This window comes from Nicotiana tabacum, chromosome 11, assembly GCF_000715075.1.
Source record: "Nicotiana tabacum cultivar K326 chromosome 11, ASM71507v2, whole genome shotgun sequence".
Taxonomy (NCBI): domain Eukaryota; kingdom Viridiplantae; phylum Streptophyta; class Magnoliopsida; order Solanales; family Solanaceae; genus Nicotiana; species Nicotiana tabacum.
Window position 1 is genome coordinate 133,523,322 of NC_134090.1, and position 20,886 is coordinate 133,544,207.

Sequence of the window (20,886 nt, forward strand, 5' to 3'; positions counted from 1 at the left end):
TTGTTGTTTTACCATCATTCTCAAAAGTATTTTATTTTTGTCTCTTGATTATCAGTAACCCGAATTTCTTTTTAGCTTTGACCAAAGACTCAGATTTTTGGTTAAACAAGAATGTATTTTACAAACTTGAAGATTGTTGTTTGGACCATACACATGATCCACCATTGCATAATTTGAAGAAAACTCATTGACTGCAAATTAAAACCATTAGATCTAGAAGCGATAGCTCAATGATCACAGATATTGGCCAGGAAAAAGAAGTTGGAACTGAAATAAAAACTAAAAACCACAAGCTGTACAAAACTGGTCCATCTTCCTTAGGTCTCTCAACTTCATATTAGAAGAATTTATAATAATGTAGAAGAGACTTTTACTATATCACAGAACAGAATGATATAGTTGGATTTATATTGCAACAATGTGACCAACAAAATGTTGAGAAGTGTATGGATGTTTCTTGAAGAGAATGGCAACAAATGAGGCATCTTAGTTCATCTATTCTTTCTCCTTCAAGGGATCTAAGAGACAGAGCGTCAGAGCAAATGCCAACTTCATATAGTTGTTAAGAGGTAGACCATCCTGCTTCATATAGCTGTTAAATATAAGATTCCGAAGATTATTATCCAGCCAGATTAGCTCCAAATTGTTCTGCCCCCAATGTATCAAAGCAAAAGTAAGAAGCCTTGTACTCTCTCCCGCAGTTCAATGGAATGTCACTTGTGTACTATTAGAGGGGTTTACAAGTATTCTAATCACAAATATACCTGAACCGATAGCTATGGGGATGATTTCTCATCATCAGAACTAAAATCCTCATCCATCCGTCTCTCCTGGATTGCAGGAAATAGTCGTTGATGAACATCTGGCAAAGAATCTGAATTGGATTCCTGGGAAGGTGATACCGTGGGTGCCCCTTTTCTAGGAGTGTTTGCCGCCAACTTAGTTGATTTTCTCACCACTGTACATGCCTTGTCCACCATTATCAAGAAATCACGAACAACTGTGAACAGACGCAAGCCTTCATCCTTTCCAGCACTTCCATGGAAGTAGTCTCCTGTACTCTTGACCAAAGCCATTATCTTTTTCTCTTCTTCTAGTATCCAATTGATCTCCTCTTCCGCATGTTGCATAAAATTGGTGAGCGTATCACGAAACTTACTACCTTCCTCCAAACTTTTCATTTCAGTGTCTAGAAACCCTTTAGTTTTCACTAGTGAGTTACCAAGTCTGGAGACAGATGAACTTAAGTTGTCACCATCTATAAGTGCTGCTTTTTTTACATTCTCAAGCTCATTGCTTAGACCAGAAACCACCTGGAGACCAAGGTTACGGTGGTACTCCACCGAGTCCTGAGAAGCATCCTCGACAAGATCTTCTGTTTTCACACTCGATAAGCTTTCGCTCTCCCTTAACTTGCACACTGCTTTTAATCCTTCTGATCGGATAATTTCCTGAACAACAAAGTTGAGGAGTGTGGTCTTACCATCAGTTCCTTTAACATCTGAGAGTTTCAGCAGCGTATCGAGCTTGAATGCCTGTGCACCACCACGGTAGGTTCCATCATTCATGCGGTTCCCAGTTTTGAGAACTGCTTCTAGAAGTTTCAGGAAGAGTCTGCTGTTTCTCAGCTCCTGGCATGCCACCTGCAAGTCTTTATTTAATCAATAAATGCCATCTACCATGTGATGGTTAGAAACACCGATCATAGAACAATGTACTGAAAGATTTTCTAATTAACCATTACCAGGAGCAAGAGACCCAAATTTCATGACTTTCCTTTAATGTAAAGAGGAGGCAGCACACATCTTCATTCAGTTATATAGGGTGGTAGAGTTCGAATAACGGGTGACTGGTCTAAATTGTTAGTCAACTGTTTTATTTTAAGCTACTGAATTTCAACAACAACAAAAAAACCAGACGGGGTCTGGGGAGACTATGTACGCAGACCTTACCCCTACCTAATGCAGGTAGAGAGACAGTTTCCAATAGACCCTCGGAAAGGGTGAGAATAAGAAGAAGAAGAAGAAAAGCAAGAAAGGAAGAGAGAAGGAAGAGAGAAGAAAAAGAGGGAGATAAAGGATAAGTAGTGCCACAAAATATCAATAGGAATACAAATCGTGAGGCGTACAAAACCACATAACAAGCTACTGAATTTCACAATGAACCAAAATGACCCCTCTTTCAATTTTAGAAAAAAACTTTGTCTGTTCTTATAGATAATCTAACAAGAAAAACTCTGGCAAGTCCAACTAATTGGGTTTAATTTCAGTTCATCAGGGTTAGACAGGGAAATGATACCTTCCAATTAGAAAAATCTTGAGCTCTTATATATTGTTCAGAACTAGTTATTAAGAAGAAACTCAGCTCCTTCTTATTTTTATTAACCATGATCTTGGAAAATCCAAAAACAAACTTTTACTGATGAATATCCGAGATGAGTCTCATGATATGTGCAGCAGAGCAACAGGAAATTTTCCACACAGTTTACCTCTAAAGTTGCAAAGGACTCTTTAATGGCAGAAACATCTTCCGGAAGAGTACTCATGAGCAATAACGCTTCCATCCGTTTGAAGGCAAAGGGAATTTCAACCAGGGACTTGAGAAACCTTTCAGAAGGACCAAGCTGAGAAATTTCCCCACAATATAACCGAAGCTTGAGTTCTTCATCTGCCGTTGGTGCCATCTTTGATATAGTTTGAATAAGTTCAGGAGGCAGTTTATTACCTGATAAGATAAGCAAGCATTTGCAGTTAAAAGGCTGAGAAACACTTTGATAAAATGAAAATAAAAACTATGAAAATGCACAAAGATAAAAGAAGTAAGTTGGAGTATCTCTCAACAATCTTTTTCCACAAGTTAATACAATAGAGCAATTCAAGTTTGCTTATGTTGGGACATGAAAAAAGATTCTCATATAATGAAACTTCAATTTTTTTCGATTGGAAACCGTTTAGTATTCTATAACAAGAATATCAAACAAGAACCAGGATCAACCATAGAAAAATATGTAATTCTATAGTTTTTCAATTCACTTATAACCTATGTTGCGCGGACTCTCCGAAACAGCTGTCACACCTGTGTCGGATCCTCCAAAAGTGCACTACTTTTGGAGGATCCGGCACGCACCCATTGACATTTTCGAAGAGTCTGAGCAACATCGCTTATAACCATCAGCAGTGCTTGGTGGGGACTTGTACTTAATCTTCACTTTTTGGTGAAACGTATCACAGTGAGCAATGAAAACATTTTATGTTTTTTGATAAAGTAAGTTACTTCATTGAAAGGCATCAAGCTGATGCAATGATTACAAAAATAAATATGCTAGCTCCATTACAAGATGTTATGATGGGATCTTGGAGCTAGCCAATAACAAGAAAATATACCTCAAAGAGGCTAGTCAAGAGTAAGGGAGCTCAAAAAATCTAAAAAGACAGTACAACTATTTACATAGGACTGTTTGGCCCAACAAAAAAGACTAAGTAGACTTTTGGCCTTCAGCATGTGAATTGGAGTTGAGACTCCATCAAAACATTTTATAATCACCAGAGTAATACATAAACAACTGATAGACTATTCTTTCGTCTTGCATTCTTTATCTTTCTTTAGGGAGGAGGGCTGGGGAGGAATGAATGGGGACGGTTGAAGAAATTACAAGGTTTGTTCTATAAAATCATCATATTGGTTTATTTTACATTTAGAAATGGGACGTTTTCAGCTTAATCTAATTTCTAATCAATTAGCACATGGCAATACTGAAAAAGGTACCTTTTCTTCTTAAAAATTCACCCTGGGGTTTTCATACTTCAAAATACTTTTTGATTACTCTCAATGCGCTTGTAGGAATTTCACAACACCATGTATTAAGAAGAATTAGTAGAATGAAACTTCTTTATTGCTCCAAACATTTAAGTAAATAACATACAGTTTCCTAATGGACCGATAAGTTCTATGTGCAGACTATGTTGTTTGTGCTCTTTCTTCTGTTCCTATTACTTTTATCTCTTTTTAAGGGTGTCGATAACTTTCATGCAAAAGCTTAAAATGGAATGAGTTAACACTAAAGTAAAATCCCTCCTAGGATTAGACACACTCTTCTCCATGGTGATAAATTTACTATATTTGTTGCCCGCTAGCTATTAATTCAGAAAAGCAAGATTCACTCTCACGGATCTCATGGGGGAGACACAGAGAAAGAGAGAAGATTTACCCTCTTTGAGAGCATCACAAACTTCTTCTGTTGTCACATTTAAGGCTTTAAGAATAATTGCTAGATTTTGTGATTTCTTAGCATCAATTATCTGAATATACTGTGGGGTAGCTTCAAAAGATGCTGAAGCTTTTGTGCCCTCATTTTTGCCTGGATTAGCTTGGGCATATCCGAATAACGACTCCATCATCTCCTCATTAAATCTGTAGTAACATCATTATAAAAAGTGAGAAAGTCAGACATCTTGCATAAAACAAAGTGCATAGGAAGATGACGAAAAGCTTACTGGAATGAGCCAGCTTTGATATCATGCCAAACCATTGAGTGATCAGGATTAGCAAGAACTTTGTCCCAGAAAAATGGCTTTAGTTTTGCCTTTGGAGCATCAGATTCATCAGACAATTCAGTTTCCTTACCAGCAGAAGAATTTCGTCTCTTATGCGCTCCAAGAGGTGAAGGCTTTGGCAGATTACCAGGCTTTGGTGGATTAGGAGGAGGAGGGCGAGCAGCTTTTGGAGGCGGAGGTGGCTTTGGAGCAGGTGGTTTAGGAGGAGGAGGTGGTGGTGCAGGGGATGGAGGTACAGATTTTCCTGGAGGAAGTGGTAATGCAGTTACAAGTGCATCTGTTTTAGCTTCAGCCTCTGAAGAATTATCCGGCACCGAAAGACTATTTACAGTAGATGATGCCTTGAAATCTTTCTGGGTTGAACTTCCTATGCTCGAAGACTTCTGAGAAGAATCTGATCACATGAATTGTAGAAATTATGCGGCATAACAAAAAAAAACATATGCAAAGAGATAATTTGAACTTCATGATTAAATACCTGCAAAAAGATTACCTGAACAAAAGTTAAGAAGGGGCTTCTCATCTCTTAGCCCATATTGTGGACCTGCTTCTTTCTTTTTACTTTTTCTAAGACACAATATTAATAAGAGAACCAAAAGGGCAATTCCTGCCACAGCACCTACAGAAACAGCAGCGATAATATAAGTACTGTCCTTCCGGTTATTTTCTGTAGGATTTGTTCCAGTATTTTGTGGTTTAGCGGGAGGAGGAATGACAGGCAAAGGTTTAGAAGCGTTAGCACGAGTCTGAGGTGTTGGAGCCTTTGCAGGAGGGTTGACACGAGTCTGAGGTGCCGGTGCTTTTGCAGGAGGACTGACACGAGTCTGAGGTGTCGGAGCCTTTGCAGGAGGTTTAATTGGTGAGCTCGTGGGCGCTGGCACTGGAGCATTAATTGGTGATACTGCCCTGTCGCCTGGAGATGGAGCGACAACTGGAACCGCAACATCAGGTGTTAGCTTCTCTTGAAGTTTTCTTTCTCTTAGGTACCTTCTGGGAACACTGGACCATTGTAAGAAAAGCTCTTGGTACTTGCTTAACCAAGCAATGGACGTAGCCTTACTACCCGAACAATGAAGAGGAAGACTTTTCCTTCTTAAGCACTCCAAAAGGATCTGCTTATTTTCAGGAGTCAGATCACTAATAGCCTTTTGTAAGATTATTTTTCTCAACAATGCTATATCTGATTTTAAGTAGATATAGGTTCCTGTTGCTTCCTGATGAAGAGATAAATCCAGAAAACTTGCAGCTTCTGTATTCTTTTGTGATCCTTGTATGCAATGACTCCATATTTGCTCGGCCTGCATACAGAACACTTCATCAACTTATGGCAGGAAATATAATTTTGACAGCACAAATGAACTTTGATTTTTCAAAGACCACTATAACTTTGTTTTCTTCTCAGAAGTAAACAGCATATGCTTTTCCACTCAGATCTGCATTTTCTGAAGCGTTAGAAGTGATGGCTGCATTTAGAACAATCAATACCACATTCAAAAACTAAATTGGAGCGCACAACTTGTCATCACAATTCACAATGCATACTTCTGGGATATGTAAATTGTAACACAATTTTACTTTTAATAGTTATTAGCACAACATAAAAAAAAAACTGCAATAATTAAATCTCTAGCTTGGAAACACATAAGCTAGTTTTAAGAAACATAAAGTTAGAACGAGCAATAGATCTTGTGAGCCTAGTAAAATCTTCAAAATACATGTGCTTAACAAACCACTTGTTTTGACACAAATAAATTTAATGAAATTAGTTCAGATAATCACATTGGTTTCCTCATACCATGAGAAACATTTCCACTGTTCTGAGGTGCAAGCTTAGATATTTTTCTTTTTGTTATTTGTTATTAAATACAACTCTATCTCTTGTTTCTTTTGCCCGCATTACAGAAAATGATACAACTTATGTAGTTACATCGCTAGGCTTTCGCACGATGAAAAACTTCAAAAACCATGGCATATGACTCCTAGCCTGCTGTCCTTTAATTTCTTCCTCCTTTTTTTTCCGGATCACTGTGGTGTCCAGCCAACTTGCGTGCACCTCGATCAATTCCACAGGATACCTGCCACCTCCCACCAGCAACAAGTACTAAGTAATTCTGTCCACCAAGGCTTGGACATATGGGAAGAAATCACATAGTATTTTTGCAAATTGTTGTTGAATTTGGCAAATCCCACATCGGTGGGTTAGCCTTTTGGTAAGGAATTTTTTCCTATAAAAGGAGGCCTAATGTTTAGGATTTAAAAACAACCTTCATTTGCCTTTTTATCTTCTTAAGGCATTTGTATCTTCTCTCTTTAGTATTATTTCACTTGTATTTTGGAGTGGAATAAAAATATTTGTTGTGTCCGAGGAAGTAGGCAAAATTGGCCGAACCTCGTAAATTTTGGTGTTCCTTTTATTGTTGCTTTATTGTCTTATTTATTATTTGGTGGCTGCCATAATTTTTGGTATAGTAGTTGTGACTCATTCACACTATATACATTTGGCTTCCGCAACAATTGGTATCAGAGCCAATGTATTGTCTAAGTATGCTCTGTGGTTGCAGCATAGTCTGATCTTCCACATCAGAAAAGATTTATCTTGGTAACTGTGTCAAGGTTCTGTCTTAGTATGCTCTGTGGTTGCAGCTTAGTCTGATCTTCCACACCAGAAAGGAAATAATCTTGATTTGTGTCGTCAGCTATTAAATAATATTTGTGTCAAAATGGGAGACAATAAACAAGAAGAATCTACATCAAGTGTCAATAATACGTCACCGTTAGCATCTTCGCTTATGACAAGAATTGTGTCAAATGCGAAATTTGCGGTAGAAATTTTTGACGGATCAGGACATTTTGGGATATGGCAAGGCGAGGTTCTAGATGTCCTTTTTCAACAAGGGCTAGATCTTGCCATTGAAGAAAAAAGACCAGATGTTATTGGAGAAGAAGATTGGAGAATTATCAACCGTATTGCTTGCGGTACCATTCGATTCTACCTTGCTAGAGAGCAGAAATATCCATACACAAAGGAAACTTCTGCAAGTAAATTATGGAAAGCACTGGAGGATAAATTTTTGAAGAAAAACAGTCAAAATAAATTGTATATGAAGAAGAGACTGTTTCGCTTCACCTATGTTCCTGGTACCACAATGAACGAACATATCACCAGTTTCAATAAGTTGGTCACAAACTTACAAAATATGGATGCAACTTTTAATGATGGTGACTTGACCTTGATGTTATTGGGGTCACTTCCTGATGAGTACGAGCACCTTGAAACTACTCTACTCCATGGGAATGACGAAATTTCTCTCAGAGAAGTTTGTTCGGCTTTGTACAGCTATGACCAAAGAAAGGGAGAAAAACAAAAGGGCGGAGAAGGAGAAGCACTGGTTGTGAGGGGTCGTCCTCAAAATCAAATGAGGACAAAGAAGGGAAGATCCAAGTCAAGATCTAAACCCAGCAAAGATGAATGTGCCTTTTGTCGAGAAAAGAGGCACTGGAAGAAAGACTGTCCGAAGTTAAAGAATAAGGCCAAACATAACAATGGAAAGGCCATTATGGATTCAAATGTAGCTGATTGTGATGATTCAGACTTCTCATTAGTTACAACAGAGTCATCAACATCATCGGATATATGGTTGATGGACTCAGCTTGTAGCTATCATATGTGTCCCAACAGGGACTGGTTCGTGGAATTTCAAGAAGGAGAATATGGAGTCATCCACACAGCGGATAACAGCCCTCTTAGCTCATATGGCATTGGTTTAATATGATTAAGGAACCATGATGGAATGATCAGAACATTAACAGATGTTCGATATGTACCAGATTTGAAGAAGAATCTCATCTCTGTGGGAGCCCTAGAATCAAAAGGGTTCAAAATCATTGCAGAAAATGGAGTGATGAGAGTATGCTCTGGTGCACTAGTGGTAATGAAGGCTAATCGGAAGAACAATAACATGTACCGCTATCGTAGTAGTACAGTTATTGGGACAGCGAGAGTGATGTCCAGTGACGACAAAGAGGCAGAAGTAACCAGGCTATGGCACATGCGCTTGGGACATGCTAGAGGAAAATCCTTGAAAACTCTATCAGATCAAGGATTGTTAAAAGGAGTAAAGACTTGCAACTTGGAGTTTTGTGAGCATTGTATCAAAGGAAAACAGACAAGGGTTAAATTTGGTACAACGATCCATAATACTAAAGGTATTTTGGATTATGTATACTCTGATGTTTGGGGTCCTTCCAAAACACCTTCATTGGGTGGGAAGCACTATTTTGTAACCTTTGTTGATGATTTTTCCCGAAGAGTGTGGGTGTATACAATGAAGAGCAAAGATGAAGTGCTGAGAATTTTTCTCAAATGGAAGACGATGGTGGAGAATCAAACAGGCAGGAGGATCAAGTGTATTCGCACAGATAATGGAGGTGAATACAAAAATGATCATTTCAATAAGGTTTGTGAAAATGATGGCATTGTCTGACACTTCACTGTCAGACATACACCACAACAAAATGGAGTGGCAGAACGTATGAACTGGACCTTGCTGGAGAAGGTACGGTGTATGCTATCCAATGCTGGCTTGGGCAAAGAATTTTGGGCTGAGGCAATTACATATGTATGCCACCTCATTAATCGTCTACCATCTACTGCTATTGATGGCAAGACACCATTTGAAAAATGGTATAGAAAGCCTGCTGTAGATTATGACTCTTTGCACGTGTTTGGCTCAACCGCATATTATCATGTGACAGAGTCAAAATTAGATCCAAGAGCAAAGAAGGCTATTTTTATAGGGATTACTTCGGGAGTCAAAGGATATCGCTTATGGTGTCCTATGACAAAGAAAGTAATATTCAGCAGGGATGTTACCTTTGATGAATCTGCTATAGTAAATAAGGTAACAGAAGATACCAAACAAAATGAGGGTGCTTCTAAGCAGGTGGAGTTTGAGGGAAAGTTTATTTTTCCTACACAAGAAGCAGAAGAGGAAATAAATGAAGATTATCCTCTGGAAGAAGAGCCAGTAGAGAGGGAGATTCCAACTCAGGAACCTCAACAACAACTTGAATCAATAGTAACCAGCAAGCCAAAAAGGACAATAACAAAACTTGTTCGTCTCATAGAGACAGTTGTTTGTGTCACCTCAATTGTAGCTGATGATGTTCCTACCACTTATAAAGGTGCAGTCCAAAGTTCAGAAGAAGATAAGTGGAAGATTGCCATGAATGATAAAAGACAGTCCCTTCATCAGAATCATACATGGAGATTGGCCAATCTCCCGAAGGGAAATAAAGCAATTGGGTGCAAATGGGTATTTGCAAGGAAAAAAGGATTTCCTAACCAAGAAGATGTTCGCTACAAAGCAAGATTGGTGGCCAAAGGATATGCTCAAAAGGAGGAAAGATTACAATGAAGTATTTTCTCTAGTTGTAAAACATTCCTCCATTAGAATTATGTTGGCTTTGGTAGCACATTGGATTTGGAACTAGTTCAGATGGATGTAAAAACTGCATTTTTACATGGAAACTTGGAGGAGGAAATCTACATAACTCAGCCAGAAAGATTCAAAGTTGCTGGAAAAGAAAATATGGTGTGCAAACTTGAAAAATCGTTGTACGGATTGAAACAATCTTCTAGACAATGGTACAAGCGCTTTGACAAGTTTATGTTGCAGCAAGGGTACAAGAGAAGCAAATACGATCATTGTGTGTATTTGCGCAAGCTTAAAGATGGTTCCTTTATATATCTTCTCCTATATGTTGATGATATGTTGATAGCTTCCAAGAATTCGGAAGAAATTGATAAGTTGAAGATTCAACTGAAGAAGGAGTTCGAGATGAAGGATCTGGCTGAGGCAAAGAAAATTCTTGGCATGGAGATAATAAGAGATAGACGTTCAAAGAAACTATGTTTATCTTAGAAAGAATATTTAAAAAGAGTACTACAATATTTTGGCATAGATGAGAAGACTAAGCCAGTTAGTACTCCACTTGCTCCCCATTTTAAGCTAAGTATTACTATGTCGCCAAAGGATGAAGCTGAACGAGAGTATATGTCAAAGGTACCATACGCAAATGTTGTTGGTAGCTTGATGTATGCAATGGTCTGTACGAGGCCTGACATTTCACAAGTTGTTGGAGTTATTAGCAGATATATGCATAATCCCGGAAAGGAGCATTGGCAAGCTGTGAAGTGGATTCTACGGTATATTCATAATACTGTAGATGTTGGGTTAGTTTTTAAGCAGGAAGACAATCAGTCTGTAGTTAGATATTGTGAATCAAATTTTGCGGGTGATCTGGACAAACGAAGATCAACTACTGGTTATGTGTTTACTTTTGCAAAGGCACCAGTTAGTTGGAAGTCTACTTTGCAGTCAACAGTTGTTTTGTGTACAACAGAGGCAGAGTACATGGTTATTACGAGGCTGTAAAGGAGGCAATTTGGCTTCAAGGATTGCTAAAGGAGCTTGGTGTTGAACAAAAAAGTATTACAATTTTTTGTGATAGTCAAAGTGCTATTCAATTAGCGAAGAACCAAGTTTATCATGCAAGGACGAAGCACATTGATGTTCGGTATCATTTTGTACGAGAAATCATAGAAGAAGGTGGAGTCACAATGAAGAAAATTCATACTACAGAGAATCTTGCTGATATGCTGACAAAAGTGGTGACTGCGGTCAAGTTTTAACATTGTTTGGATTTGGTCAACATTGTTGAACACTGAAGATTGAAGATGAAAACACAACCAAAATTTGTTATTGAGAGAAAAAAAAATTGAAGATGTGGAATTTTGCCAAGGTAGAGATTTGTTGAATTTGGAAAATCCCACATCGGTGGGTTAGCCTTTTGTTAAGGAATTTTTTCCTATAAAAGGAGGCCTAATGTTTAGGATTTAAAAACACCTCTCATTTGCCTTCTTATCTTCTTAAGGCATTTGTATCTTCTATCTTTAGTATTATTTCACTTGTAATTTGGAGTGGAATAAAATATTTGTTGTGTCCGAGGAAGTAGGCAAAATTGGCCGAACCTCATAAATTCTGGTGTTCCTTTTATTGTTGCTTTATTGTCTTATTTATTATTTGGTGGCTGCCATAATTTTTGATATAGTAGTTGTGACTCATTCACACTATATATATTTGGATTCCGCAACAATTGCTTCCTCCTTAATTGCATTGATTTATCCTAAATGTTCATTTCCAATCTGAATTTGGTTATTCACCATGTACAAGGAGCTCCACCCCTCACACCAACCCACACAAAATGCGTCCATGGAAGAATGGTTAAAGTGCCTAACTGATAATTGGTAAATTAGTTGCTTCAATTCCTGCTAGATACACGCAATACGACCCTCCAGAAAGTAATCGTTTGATTGTGGGCAAAAACTATGAGTAGGTTGCATCCCTTTTTCTAACCAACTACAAAAACTCCATCCGATAATGAATAAATTTCTCATTAGCCAGAGAAATACTACTGAGTATTAATACATATTTCTACATGCATATATGTTCACCTTATGCATATGTAAACCAATATTATTTGTGCACATCTCAAAATGAATGTAAGAGAAATGAAAAACTTATTTTTCATACCGTATCTTCACCCAAATTAAGCTTCTGATTCCCTTCTGAGCTAGTGGCTGCCCAAACACAAAGAAACACAAATACAGAACTGACCCTTATTCCCACGCCCATTGATTGTAAAATCAATCTTCCAATCCCATATTTTGGCCTTTTTCATCTCATCTGATACACCTTTTGATCTCAATGCATTCAAGAATATGCCACAAAAAAGCCCTGTGGTTTTTTCTTCAATGTTTCAGAGCTAAAAACACAGAATTGAAACGTATACAAAAATGTGTATACATATAACTACATAAATATTCTATCTTCACAGATAAAAATTGGATATTATGTTTATATATATATAGAAACATAAATATATTGTATATAATCTTATTTAGGCTGCAAAATAGGCAATGCAGAAGCGGAACCCACCACCCTTTGGTGCCTTTGCAACAAAAAATAAAGGGAAAGACAAGAAATTTGCAAAGGTTTCAAGGAGAGTTTTTCCTTAGAAATTTAGAGTGAAGGGTCCGTTGAAATTTTTTGGAAAAGCTCAGTGCTTTTTCGATTTTTTTTTTTTTGTTGGGTCAGATTTTCGCATGGAATTTTTGTTCATTGGAATGTTCTCATGTTTTTCGGAGACAAATGAAACGTGCAGAGAACTACATTGAGGGGAGAGAGAGAGAGAGTTGAATTTCGGCCGTTTTTATTTTTATGCTTTATTTTCCATTAAACCAATTTACTAATTATTCTTCCTAGACTAGATAATAAATAAAGAGATGGGTTTCTTCTTCTTCAAAGAAAGATATTATATTAATGCATCGAATAAGTTGAATAAAGGTGCCTATTGGATCCTTTATGTTACTTCCCATATTTTCGTACGTGAGAGTACGTCGAAGCCAATTAATGTAAGCTCGGAAATAAGATCATTTTTGAAAGTACATAACGTAAGTTCATCATGTTATCTTGGAGGTTACAAATCTTTAAGATCATGAATAACAAGTACCAAAATGGTTGGAAAGCTTAGACGCTAAACGAATTGAAGAAAATAAGTTTCGTCGAAAGTCGACAAGTTTGGAATGTCATAACATATACTTTTGGGGTGAGACTGGGGTCAATAACATGATGAGGAGGTTAAGTTATGAGTTATTTTTGTCGTATGTGATGTTTTTAAGTCAAGCGAGTTGTGGAACAAAAGTTGGCAAAGGTCATCACAAGTTGCATTCATAATATGCTGAAATTTAAGTCAAATGTAGATGCACTTTTCTCCCAATATACTTGGAATCAAGGGATTATCTTCATATAAAATTGAAGATCTACAAGTCTAGTTTCTAACGCATTAAACCGTTTGTCGATAAGATATCGGATTAGAGAGATATTCGCATTTTCGCGAGACTGCACAAGCAACTCCCATGGGACCCAGAAAGTCGATTTAAACTTCAACTTGTATTTAAGTCATTTATATATCATTTTAACTCATTTTTCTCACCCATAACAGTTCCTAAACCCTAATAAATGCTATCCAAGGGTTCCTCCATGATTCTAGGGTGAAAACCTAAGATAAAAATATGAATCCAATGCTAGAAATCCCGTGGTGCTTGCTAGATCGTAGTTCTTCATCTTGTGGCTGTTTTGCAGGATTCTTCAAAGGTAAGTAACCTCAGATTTTGTATTGTTATTTAATATTAAGCTAAGAATCAGTACCTCCTTCATGTATATTAGAGTTTCAAGGAGAAATACAAGTGTTTACACACCAACATGAACACAAACGTTGATTTAAGAAGAGAATACAACTCCTATAGGGTTATGGTGTGATTGAGGGTTGTTGTGAGCTACATCAAGCTTGAGATTTCAAGTTGTATCTGCTGTATAAGGTATGTAAATCTTGTTCTTGGTTGTTCTTAAGGTCAATCATGTGTTGGTTGAGTTGTTTGAGTGAAAATCCGCGAGATAGTAATTGACATGGCTTAAGGAATCATTATCTTTTTTGTGGGCTGTGTTGAGGCTATATATATGGTTTGTTGTGGCTGAAAATTATTATAAATAGTTTTATTATGTTGTGGATGCTGTTGTTAAGTTTATGTATGTTCTAATTTAGTAGATTGAAGAAGATAACATAAAAAATAGGATGTTGACGATAAAGGTTAAGGTGCTAGGTGTGTGGACTATATTTGAAGATTATGCTTATGATGTTTTGGGTCGAAAATAATATGGTAAGCATAAGTATGATGTTATATATGTTGTAGTCAGATTCATGGAAAAGGAACTGGATTCAAACCATATTTTGTTAATCGTAAATCGAGCTTGCCGCTCAAAATGGTTGTTGAACAAATCGGAGAGCTTATTGTGAATTATATTATTGTTGTTTGGTGACTTTTGGTAACATATGGGATGTAGTACAAATAGGGGAGGTGTTTTCCGTTTTCTTGTAGAATATTGGTTTCCAAATTTGAGAGTTACAACGCTTATATGATGACGACGAAGTTGGTTTACTCATTGTAGACATAAGAAAATCATATTGAGCTTACTTGAAGATTGGATAGAAGATTTCAAATTAAAGGTATGTTAAGGTGCTTCCTTCTTTCTTTTGGCATGATCTAAAGTGAAATTAATACGCTATTTCATAATGGATCTACTCCTCGCAACTAAGGTTGTCCGTGTTGTTCTTTCCTTATAAAATTATTCTAAGCAAGTGTTGTATGATCCTTGAATCCTACTGAGGTTCATATTGAGGGTATGGATGTCCATAATGTTAATCGAAGGTGCAACGACCTTAAGTCACTCCAAAAGGTTTAGAACGTGATTCCATGAGTCTAGCATGCATTATATATAGTATCTATTTTACTCTACCGAGCCGCGCTATAGTCGGCCGGGTACAACACCTATTATGCAATCACTGATTAGTTGGATTTACCGAGCTCCACGTGGCCGGGTACGATTCTACCGGGCCTTATGATGGCCGGGTACATTTTTACCGAGTCCTCTTTGAGGCCTGGTACGATATGATGATGATGATGATGCCCACAGAGGCATATGTTTTTAAAAGGTTATGTATATATGTATTATGCATTTCATGTCAGTAGCCCACATAGGCACTCATATGTTACAGGTTGTATCTACTCTATCTCTCTTTACATTACTGCTCTTGTTTATATTTTTCTGCCTTACATACTCGGTACTTTATTCGTATTGACGTCCCTTTTTCCCGGAGACGCTGTGTTTCAATCCCGTAGTCCCGATTAATAGGTTGACAGTCCTCCAAGTAGGCTATCAGCTCAGCGAAAGGTGTTGGTGCACTCTGCTTGCTCTGGAGTTGCCTATTTGGTTAGTATGCTTTGGATATGTATTGAATTGTATGGCGGGGCCCTGTACCGACCTTTGTGATTTTATGTACTCTTAGAGACTTGTAGACAGATGTCAAGTGTATGGATACTTATATGGCCTTGTCGGCCTATGTTTTGAGTTTACAAATGGCCATGTCGACCTTATAGGCTCGTATGTCACATGTATAATTTTGTATATGATGTTGGGTCATCATATGTTGAGTATTTCCCTATGTTTTATTCTTGTTATCTCATGATGGGTTTTCTGGCTCATTTACCCATGTAGTATGATAAGAAAGATATGTTACGTTGGTACTCTATTGAGTAAGGCACCGGGTGTCCATCGCGGCCCCTTCAGTTTGGGTCGTGACACTTTACAATTCAACTTGGGAAAAAAATTCTGCCAAAGATACTTCCTTAAACAAAGTAATAGAAAACTTAGCTAAATAATATGCTAATTTATTTAGACTTCTCGAAATATAAACAAAGTCTACATGATCAAGCAAAATTGATAGCTTCCAAATGTCTTCACAAGTCACTTCTTTATCTCATGAAGTAATAATTTTTTTCTGAATCATATCAACAACATTTTTTGCATACGGTAAGGTGTTCACCTTTTTCCAATTATTCATGATTGCACGTTGAACCATTGTTATAGCAAGTGTTTCAGATGTCATGGCTTTTTCCACAAATTGAATTTGGGATTCATGGGCATGAAGCAATTTTTCAAGGTTATCCATAGTCGCAACACCAGTATTTGCATGTCTAGCATCTACCTGCAAACTGGCGTCAATAAATAATAATATACCATCTTGATAGTTTATTAATTGAGCCGCAAAACAAATCCTATTTTGAGGAGAAGTAGATGAGTAAGCAGTCAAAATATCTTTATGATATTCAAATAAGAAAGAATTATAGCCCATGTCACTTGGCCTAGTAGCCCAACCGAAAATGACCCACATTTGAAGCTCTTACACTATTTAGCTCATGTTGTACATAACTTGAAAAAAACTTTTCACCCTTTAGCCCACTATTAAAGACATACTTTTAGGGTTTTTATTATTTTCTTCTTTCTTCATTCCCTTCCCTCTCTCACCGCCTCTCACTTCTTTCTTTCTAACCCACATAGATCTCTCATCCTCTCTTAACCTAGCCCCCGTTATTCTCCCTCCTCTACCCCCACGCAGTTCTGCCATTAATAGCTCAAAGAAGGCTCGGGCTCCTACTCCGTCGTCCATGGTGGCAAGCAGAAGACTGAAGATTTTTGAAAGAAACATGAAAATACACACAAAACTGAAAATAAATAGCTCTCAAACTTGATTTGCACCAAAAAATAACCACTAATGTTGTAGCAAAACTAGTGCTTTCAATCTAATTCAGCAGCAATGTCATGATATTGCCAATTCAAGCGCACCGTCGGCCATGGTTTTTCAGGAATTTGGAGCTGCATTTGATCCAATACACGTCCTTTCTAGTTGGAACATCCCCCGCGCCAAAATATGTAGCAGTTTGTATTTACACTGTATACTAGTGTATAATTATGTATATGGATATACAAACACCTCTTATACACTATTATACATGTTTATACAAGTTATACAATATTGTATAATTGTGTATAAATGTGTATATTTGTGTATAATATTGTATAATTATATATATTTTCAGTTTATAAGGATGTATATACATTGTTAGTGTGTAAAAGGTCTCTACAGAAGTTTGACACTTCCTTCTCTTCTTCTTTTTCGTGTAATGTGTTGTATGAGCGTTGGGGGATTCTACAATTCATTTACCAAGTTTTTATTTTTCTTTTATCCTGTTGGATTGCTTCAGCAATTGCACATAAAAGTGTTTGAATTTCTTACCTTCAGATAATATGTATTATTTAGGATTTTTGAGTTGCGTTGTGGCTGATTTGCATTTTTTTATCAAATGCTTAATAATCAAAGGAAATCAGCAGAATGAAAACAACTGGTTGTATAGAGAGGGAGCAAAATAAGCTGTCTTTCGGGAATTAGCCTATTATTTTTTTTGGGCTATAAATTTGCAAAGTGATATCTAGGCTATTATATTGCAAGTCATGTTAATAAGTTGTATTTATGTGAAATTATCCCTTCAAATAATGGCGTAGAAATAATATCAATTATGATAGGTTTGAACAGATGAAAATTATTTACATACCTCAAGTTTGTTTTAGAAATCAAACTCATTCTCCAACTGTTGAACAATTATTGTTTTCCTCCTTATATAAAAGTTAACTTTTTTAAAATACCTATTTTACCCTCCAAAAATTTCATCTCTTTTTTATTTCTTTAATATAATCATTTTTTTTGTTTTAATCTATTTCATAATAGATTCATAAAAGTTATGTATTTATATTTACATGAATTTTATATTATAATTTAGAAAAAAGTTCTACTATATAACAACCAAAAGTCAAAAATCTATATGCACAATATATGAAGAATAAGAGAAATGTAAAACTTATAAAAAGAATTATTATCCGAACGGTCGATCCCTCGGTTCACACACACAGAGACATTCATTATACTGAATGCACACAATATTACAATAATAATCATAAAAGATGAATTTCAAAAAATGGTTTAGACTAGTTTTTCAAGTTTTCTACTCACAAAACTTCAATTTCTTTCGAGTAAAATACATATCAAAACACAATTTTAACTTTCAAAAATCATTTTTCATCTCATCATCAAAGTCTTTTTCTCTAAAGTTTCAACCAAGTTTATGTCCAGACGCTTAGATTTTCATAAATTTCACATAAGATAAAAAGCAAGCTTATTTCTGGTGCATCAGGACTTGGGACATCCAAATGCATTCTGGGCATTAAAGTAGCACATTTATCAACTCAGATTGTTCTTAGCTAATGCAAGTATTTCAGGAGAACCATGTTGGCTCTGCCCGATTTCACTCGTTCTGGCTAGCTTCCTATCTTTTTCTCTTTGCTTCTGTTCTTTTGATAATTTTTCATAATGGTGTCTTGGAGATGCACCTCTACTTGTTGAAATATATCGAGAAGAGTAGCTTCAATTCAATTACCTCAATGCGAGCAAAGAAAAGGTGGCGTCTTAATTAGCAACGTCTATGCTTTATTTTCGTCTTTAACATATGTCTATCAGTTGAAGTATCCTTCTCTGTTTCTAATGAATATAAAGCGCTTCCTCCCGATCGAATATACACAATAACATTTTCCAAATTGCTCGCGCAACAAGAGTTCATATCATTTTATGTAAATCTCTTAGAGCCCGTTTGGACATACAAAATTTTTCCTTTTTTCCAATTTTTTTTTTAAAACAATGTTTGGTTATCCCATTCTTACCAATTTTTCCTTTTTTACTTGAAAATGAGAATTTGCTAGTTTTTAGTTTTACAAATTTACCCTATAGTTTTAAAATTTATAAAATGACCTCATCAGTTTTTCATCTTTGGTAGATATATCTTTGGAGACTGATGGTGGAACATCAGTCCTAGTTGATACTTGAACTCTGCCTACTGGAAGTTTGATTATATGGTTATGAGAAATATGTGTGTATGCCTGTTGTTGCACCTTCTCTGTGTGTTAGTAGAATTAGAAAATATAATATTAATTTTGCATATTCTGTGTATTGCAGTAAAGCAGAATATAATAACAGTTAAACAATAGCATTTTGATTGTTTATTTAAGTAGAATAATCAAATTAGGGTGGTTTTGATATTTTTTATAAGTTGTGGGGTACAAATAATGTTTCATGATCTTGAAAAAAAAGACATTTGCAAAAATTATAACCAAACACAACTTCATCTTCAATTCAAATTTTAAAAAAATAAATAAATTTGGAATTCATGTCCAAACACCTACTTATTCTTACCGAATGTTCACGTTCAAATATCTGAGCGTTAGGAAGGGCACTAAAGTACTGCAGGCTGCGATTCCTACCATTAGAAAGATGTGACTTGTAAATAGCGAAGATAGAATAACAAAGGGGGATGTAGCTCAGATGGTAGAGCGCTCGCTTAGCATGCGAAAGGTATGGGGATCGGTACCCGCATCTCCAGTTTTATTCTATGTACTTCCTTTCTTTTGTTTTATCAATCTTGATGTCTTGTTCGTTTCATTTTTTTGTATTTGGAAAATGAAAACAGTAAATCGTTAATATCTGTCCAGATTCTCAACGTTCATGTTTATGCATTTTAATACTAGTTTTTAGATTTTCTCCACCAAGACACAATTTGAAATTCTTTTCATAATTAAAGGAAAAAACCTTGTTTATTACACAGTTTGAATGAATTTAGAACTACAATTTTGCATAACACATTACTAAACGATGGGTAAAACATTGGTGAATATTTTGAAATATCATAAGACAAAATACAATACGTATATAGAGGGGAAATTAGTAATGCGATATGTGTTAGTAATACATAGATTAGTAATGCATAAATTAGTAATACAGAAATTGTAATATATATAATATTTACACTATCATGTAATGTTGTAGCAGGTAATCCATCGTATTTCAAGATTACAAATATGATATTTTAAGGAGGTTTACCCATAGATATCCTTTGGGGGACCTAATAGTGTACATTGAAAATGTACATAACTTAAACTCATTTTAAATATTTGGCATTTCATAAAATTAGATTTTTTAAGAGAAAAGCAAACTAAAACATATTATTTACCTTAGGTTGATAAGTGAAATCCTTAAAACGATTGGTAAGTATTCCTTCATCCTTAACCAGAGGTCTCGCGTTCGAACATGGATATGGAGTCGCCCTTGTTAGGGAGCGTTTTATCCCCAATGTGGGACTTCCCAACGTGAATCCAGATTTAGTCGTACTTCAATATGGGTACTGAACCCCAGATGGGAAACAAAAAAAATCCTTCGTCATCAGCAAATATTCATGGGATCAGATATAAACCGGAAAATAGACAAAATGTGAGGCTAAAAATCCAATTTACGCAAGTCATTCTATTTGATTTGAGAGTTTAGCGAGTCAAAGTAGCATAACTATTAAAAAATGAGGATGTGATTTATCGCCAAGAAGCATTTGATGGCATTTCCTGTTACTCTGTGGAGGGATTTAAAACGATTTCTTCTTTGTAAATACATTTACTCTCTTAAAATTTATCAAGATCCTTGGACTAATGATGTCATAATCTAACAAAAAATTCTATTTATAGGCGTGAAAGAAAAATAATTAAGTTATAAGCAAGATATTTGTTTGATTTGAGTAATTCGCTTGATTCACCGACAAATTGGATGTTTTTTGTTTATTGTTACTGAACCACATTTAATTGCCAAAGCATGTCCGTATCACTTGAATAACTTTGATTGGCCTTTAATTATTCGCTTAGTCCAGAGAAAATGCATAAAGATCACATTCAACTTGTCCTAAAAAATCATTTACACACTTAAATTTTAAGGGTGTTCTAGACCC

At 36.1% G+C, this 20,886-nt stretch overlaps 1 protein-coding gene across 1 annotated transcript; it reads right to left on the reverse strand.

Annotated features, from left to right (window-relative positions):
* Window positions 1-229: 229 nt before the first annotated feature.
* Window positions 230-12,682, reverse strand: LOC107769254 (formin-like protein 3). Its single transcript, XM_016588460.2, has 6 exons — window positions 12,149-12,682; window positions 5,047-5,851; window positions 4,494-4,947; window positions 4,208-4,410; window positions 2,489-2,724; window positions 230-1,643 (listed from the first exon to the last, which is right to left on the reverse strand). Exons 1-6 carry the CDS (start codon window positions 12,248-12,250, stop codon window positions 777-779), a joined length of 2,667 nt encoding a protein of 888 aa, XP_016443946.1. The 5' UTR covers window positions 12,251-12,682; the 3' UTR covers window positions 230-776.
* Between the last annotated feature and the right edge of the window lie 8,204 nt (window positions 12,683-20,886).